At 48.3% G+C, this 6,257-nt stretch overlaps 2 protein-coding genes across 2 annotated transcripts; one reads left to right on the top strand and one right to left on the bottom strand.

Annotated features, from left to right (window-relative positions):
* Nucleotides 1–990: 990 nt before the first annotated feature.
* PCYB_092590 (alternative splicing factor ASF-1) lies at nucleotides 991–1,604 on the top strand (the record flags this gene model as incomplete). Its single annotated transcript, XM_004222372.1, has 2 exons — nucleotides 991–1,356; nucleotides 1,446–1,604. The coding sequence occupies 2 exons, from the start codon at nucleotides 991–993 to the stop codon at nucleotides 1,602–1,604; spliced, it is 525 nt and encodes a 174-aa protein (XP_004222420.1).
* Nucleotides 1,605–3,162: 1,558 nt separating this feature from the next.
* On the bottom strand, nucleotides 3,163–5,376 carry PCYB_092580 (hypothetical protein; the record flags this gene model as incomplete). Its single annotated transcript, XM_004222371.1, has 2 exons — nucleotides 3,163–5,297; nucleotides 5,328–5,376. The coding sequence occupies 2 exons, from the start codon at nucleotides 5,374–5,376 to the stop codon at nucleotides 3,163–3,165; spliced, it is 2,184 nt and encodes a 727-aa protein (XP_004222419.1).
* Nucleotides 5,377–6,257: the final 881 nt, after the last annotated feature.

Here is a 6,257-nt window from a genome sequence, read left to right as displayed (position 1 = left end):
ATAATTAATTTTACGCTACGGGGAGGATAGATAATTCCCGCGTTGGCCTAGAAGTAAACATCCGATGAAGAGTGTTACCTACGTGGGGGGGAGAAAATCTGTGAATGATTTTTTTGTGGTGACGAATTTGCGTTGGGGAGAGTATAACACGCACGTTTTCTGTGCACATGCAGGGGGGGGAGGGAAGAAGCCATTTCGTAGGGAAGAAGCTATTTCGTAGGGAAGAAGCCATTTCGTAGGGAAGAAGCCATTTCGGAGGGAAGAAGACATTTCGGAGGGAAGAAGCCATTTCGGAGGGAAGAAGCCATTTCGAAGGGATCCAACTGCTCAATAAATTTTGCACAGTTTCTAACTTCCGTATGATCGTCCACGGACGTTACACTGGTTTTTCCCTTTGCCACACGTAGCTTGAGGCGGGTGCATGTTTGAGTAGCGCGCCAGAAGGTTGACTCGTCCCCCTCCCCCCATTCCCCCCGAGCCTTAAGGCCCAAAGGATTGGAACGAGCTCCCCCACGGGGGCACATACCTCCCAAGAGGAGAAAAAACAAAACAACAACAAAAAAAAAGCAGTAGTGATGATAGGAACGGAGAAATACTAACAAGACGCGGTACCCTTCCACCATCGTTCTTCCGCTCGCTCGTCCCCCGTTCTGCCCCCCGTTCTGCCCCCCGTTCTGCCCCCGTTCTGCCCCCCGTTCTGCCCCCGTTCTGCCCCCCGTTCATCTTCCCAAACTTACAAACGAGGCAGTCCCTTTTTGCACTCATCCCGTGGGGGCATGCCCTGATTTTGGCTTCACCCCCCCCTAGTGGTGCACCTGTTTGTCTGTCCCGGGAGACTCAGCTAGCTAATCGCGGCACTGCTAATCGCGGCACTGCTAATCGCGGCACTGCTAATCGCGGCACTGCTAATCGCGGCACTGCTAATCGCGGCACTGCCAACCGCCACACTGCTAACCGCACGACGCTAACCGCGGCATTGCCACCCCCGAGATGAAGGCCGGGAAGAGCGGACACAGAGTCTACGTGGGAAACATCCCAGGGTCGATGAGCAAGCAGGATATAATAAAAACATTTGAAGAATATGGAAAAATCACAGAAATCGACATCAAATATAATAGAAATACAAACGGAACCAACTATGCCTTTATAGAATATGAAAATTATCGAAGTGCAGAAAAAACGATTGAAAAAAAAAACGGACAGAAATTAAAAGGGTATATGCTAAAGGTTGAATACAGTATTGACAAAAAAAATAAGGAAGGAGGAGATCTCCTTGGTGCTGGAAGAGAAGGAATCTCAAAAGGATTCATGACGAACCTTCGATTGCCAAAGAACAGATCACATTACAGAGTTGTCGTAAAAAATTTTCCGAAAAAAAAATAAAATTGGATTATGTCAAAGCGTTTTTAATGAAAGCAGGCAAAGTCATATATACCCAATTAGAGGATGAAATTACCATCGCAGAATATGACAGTAGAGAAGGGATGGTGCGGGCGGTTAAGACTTTAGATCGAACTTTGTACAATGCAAGGAGGAAGGTGTACGTGAGGGTTATTAAGGACTTGCCGTATGACGACTCAGATGTGGATGACTCCATCGCGTAGGTGTGTGGTTAGGCACTCTCTTCAGGGGAGGAATGAATACCCCTTAGCTGAGGAATACCCTTTAGCTGAGAAATCCCCTTTAGCTGAGAAATCCCCTTTAGCTGAGAACCCCCCCCGGGATCTCACCCCCTGGATGGGGAGAGAAGTCCGTCCAGAAGGGGAAAAAAATAAAATAAAAAAATAAATAAAAATTGTGAGGAAGCGGCTCCCTACGTGTACCAGGCCGTTCTGCTAAGAAGGCGTTCTCCTTTGATTGTTCAATCTTTGACTGCGAATCTTGGAGCTGCCTTCCTCGTCATGCCGACACTTCGTCATGTCGGCACTTCGTCATGTTGACACGCCGCCATTTCTGCAGTACCTCCCCCCTGTCTTTCCAATTTTGCCCGATTTGTCTCGCCCCCAGTGGCCATCCATTCACCTACATTGAAGCGTCTGAATGGTGCGTGCTGCTACATGGAGTTCGCGTGAAGATCTCTCCGTTTTTTTTTTTTTTTAGTTACCTCCTTGTCCGTTCCATTTTCCGAGTTGCACATTTGCCCTGCTCGAGCGTCACCCCGTTGAGCATGCGTACACACACCAACTGGTGCAGCTGCTTCAGCTGATTCAACTGCTTCAGCTGATGCAACTGATCCAACTGATGCAAACTTCTGCTTTGGCACATTTTAAAGTTCCCTTTTTTTTTTGTTTTAATAGTGTGACCTCGATAGAGGGCACCCCTTTTGGAGATGCCTTTTGTGTGAATGCTGCCATGAACCGGGAGGGGACTTGCCTGCCTGCCAGCTGTGGTGCAGTCCCTACATGGGAAGCCCCTTCGGTTGCACATCAGCTGCTGAAATGGAGGACGGCAGAGATGGGGCAAATACAGCCATACACAGAAGGAACCAGTCGCCGAACGGGCATTTGCTTCTACACTATAGACGCAATCAGTCCGTTAATCAGTCCGTTAATCAGTCCGTTAATCAGTCCGTTAATCAGCCCTTTAATCAACCCTTTAATCAGTCCGTTAATCAGTCCTTTATTCAGTCCTTTAATCAACCCTTTAATCAGTCCTTTTCCATCATGCCCAGTGGGATGGCGGGAGGAGCGACCGTCAAGGGTTTTTTCTGGCTGGCACTCTTACCGACATGGCTACTCCGGGGAGGACAGTTGATCAACGCCGCTTTGCAGCTCCGTTCCCCCCTTACACACACTTCTCATAATAGTGGAAGCAAATTAAAAAGGAATCAAAAGGAGGTCCACGACGTGTCGTGGTGAGTAGCACCTACTGGTGGGTTCTACACGAACAGGTGGAAATTTCAAAGAAGGCAAAAAAAAAAAAATAAAAAAAAAATACAAAAGTAAAAAAAAAGTACAAAAATAAAAAAAAAAATACAAAAATAAAAAAAAAAAATACAAAAAATAAAAATAAAAAAGTATAAAAAAAAAGTACAAAATTAGCCAAAAGGGATGAAACTGTTCATCACATGACAGTGTTCTTCACCTCTTTACGCTGAGTTGTTTTCTTTTTCGAGGGGACGACTACCCATCGCGTCTTTACCCTGGCGCACTCAAACATATGCTAGTCGTCGTAGGGACCATAATGGAAATTTCCGGTAATGGCATTACAGAAGTTGGTCAAATTGCCTGAACTGTTCAGGTGATTCATGCCGTTCATGCCGTTCATTTGGTTGACGTGGTTCATGTGATTCAAGTGGCTCATTTGGCTCATCTGTCGCATGTGGTTGAGGTGGTTCATTTGGTTCGTGTGGCTCAGCTGGTTCAGCTGGCCCAGGTGGGACGCGTGGTTCTGATGGTCTAGCTGAGCCCCATGGTTATGGTGGTCTATCTGAGCCCCATGGTTCTGGTGGTCTAGCTGAGTCACTTGGTTCTGGTGGTCGAGGTGAACCGCGCGGTTTTGATGGTCTAGGTGAGCCGCATGACTGGGGTAATTGGAGTGGCCCACTTGGTTCGCGTAGCTCATATGGTCCACCTGGTTCGCGTAGTTCACGTGGTTTAGGTGGTTCATATGGTTGGCTTGGCTCATGTGGTTGGCTTGGCCCATGTGGTTGGCTTGGCTCATGTGGTTGGCTTGGCCCATGTGGTTGGCTTGGCTCATGTGGTTGGATTGGCCCATGTGGTTGGATTGACCCGCGTGGTTGGCTTGGCTCATCTGACCCATTTGGCCCATCTGTCCCATTTGGCCCACATGCCCCACATGCCCCATGTGACCCACGCTGTGCACACCGCCCAATCCTCCCAGGTGCATCTCATCCATGTGTCCATGGTCTTCCACTCGACGCATGTCCCCAAGGTTGCCCTCATTCGTCGCGCTCGCCCCTTTTATCACATTTTCCGCGTTCTCCGTGTTGTCCAAGTTGTTCCCGTTGGTCAAGCTAGCCATGTTGGCGAAGTCGGTGAGGTTGGCGAGGTTGGAGAAGTCAGTCAGGTTGGCGAGGTTGGAGAAGTCAGTCAGGTTTGCGAAGTCAGTGAGGTTGGCCAGGTCGGGCATGTTGGCCAGGTCAGGCATGTTAGCCAATTCACTCATGTTGGCCAGTTCACTCATGTTAGCCAATTCACTCATGTTAGCCAGGTTGGCCAAGTCAGTCAAGCTATTCAAATTGGCCAAGTCAGTGAGGCTATTCAAATTGGCCATGTTGGAGTAGTTCGCCATATTGGCCATGTTGGAGTAGTTAGCCATATTGGCCATATTTGAGACGTTCGCCATGTTGGCCACGTTTGCGTCGTTCATGTCGACGTAGTTTTCTGCCCCCCCCTGCAGATCCTCCCTGTGGCTTGCGTGGTTCAGAGCGTTCGGGTTGGTCCTGTGAGACGCGCTGCTCACATTTGTCATGTTGTTCAGCGTGTCCTGATTGTTGTGGCGGTTCTGATGGTTCTGATGGCTCTGACTGTTATGGAGGTTCTGATGGCTCTGATTGTTATGCTGGTTATGATGGCTCTGGCTGTTATGGTGACTCTGATGGCTCTGGTTTTCCAGCAGGTTGAGACTGCCCACCCACCCCCTGGCGGAGTATGGCGGCGCGTACTGGTTCAGGTAGACGCCGTTTCCTTTGTCGTAAGTACTGCCAGGCTTCATATCAATAATTGTCCTCATATTATCATACAGTGTCAGGTAGTTGTTGTTGGAGCTGACGTTTGGACACAGGGCAGTGGACCCTCTACCAATTAGCAAGCCTGTTGACACTCCGCTCTCTCTCTCCCCCTTGGTCTTTAAGAAGGACTCATTCGAATTAATGTCATAGTTATAAAGAGACGTGTTAAAATGGTTGCCATGAAATTGATTCATGCGTAAGCAGGATTTACTTTGTATGGCCACATATGCTCGTACTTCTCGATTCCTTTCAATATCTTGTTTAATTTTTTTCAGTCTCCGTTTAATTATCCGTTCGTACTGCTTCTCATTCACGTAGATCACTCCGTTGCAGTTACTTTTGTGGGCTCCATAATTGATATCGTTGCATATTATTTCGCTGTATACGTCCTCTGGGTTGATCATGCCGCTCAGGTTTTTCATATTGCTCAGGTTTTTCATGCTGCTCAGGTTTTTCATGCTGCTGAGATTTTTCATGCTGCTGAGATTTTTCATGCTGCTCAGGTTTTTCATGTTGGCATGACCATGGGTGCTCTCCTTTTTCTCGACGTTACTTTCGTATACGCTTTGACCCTGCAGCGTGTTAAGTCCATTCGTCTCGGATCCTGTAAAGCACATGGGTGCCTCGTAATTACTTCTCTTGCCCTTCTCCAGGTGTTTGCTGGCCAGTCGTTTCTTCTGCATTGTGTCGGGGCGCTGCTCGCGGGGGGGTCACGTTTGCTTTGTGTGCTTCGTCTGCTTCGTCTGCTTCGTCTACCTCGTCTGCTTCGTCTACCTTGTCTGCTTCGTCTACCTCGTCTGCTTCGTCTACCTCGTCTGCTTCGTCTACCTCGTCTGCTTCGTCTACCTCGTCTGCTTCGTCTACCTTGTCTGCTTCGTCTACCTTGTCTGCTTCGTCTGCTTCGCCTACTTTGCCTGCCGCCTCCTGCACACCCACCCACCCCCTAACACGGGGAAAGTTACAAAAAAAAACAACCACGGAGAGTCAACGGACAAGTGGCACACTCACTCGGGAACATATCATTGGAGACTCCGCAACTATTTCTACGCATATAGATGTGAGCATGCGCCGGGAATGTGTGTGTGGGGGGTGGTGGTGGACAAACGGTTAAGGACGCAGTAGTCACTGATCTGTGTGTTACAGGCGTGGTAGCATGTGCTAGTATGACCACTCCAGAATGGAGGCCAACTTACGTTTACGTGCGAATCGCGCAAAGTACACGCAGAAGTGTGTATGTGTGTGTGTAGGGGGAAAAACACATAATGGGCGTGAAAAAAAAAAAAAAAAAAAAAGGGGGAAGTGTCAATTTGGGAGGTGGTGGAGTGGAGTTGGACGAACGGGGCGAGTTGTTCAGGAGGTTAATCAAAGTTGGGCAGTTCACTGACGTGAGGGGATTCACTGGGTTGGTAAGTCAACAGAATCGAAAGAGTGGATGGAATTCAAATGGGGGGAACAAAACAAAGCAAACAAAAATCATGTCGCACGGTTTTTTCCTCAATGTGTGTTCATGAGAAGGGAAAGGGAAATGAAAAGGAAGGGAAAAGAAAAAGGAAAGGAAAAAGAA

This window comes from Plasmodium cynomolgi, chromosome 9 (genome assembly GCF_000321355.1).
Source record: "Plasmodium cynomolgi strain B DNA, chromosome 9, whole genome shotgun sequence".
NCBI classification, from domain to species: domain Eukaryota; phylum Apicomplexa; class Aconoidasida; order Haemosporida; family Plasmodiidae; genus Plasmodium; species Plasmodium cynomolgi.
Note: the sequence above shows the minus strand (reverse complement) of the source record. Positions and strands in the feature narration are given on the sequence as shown.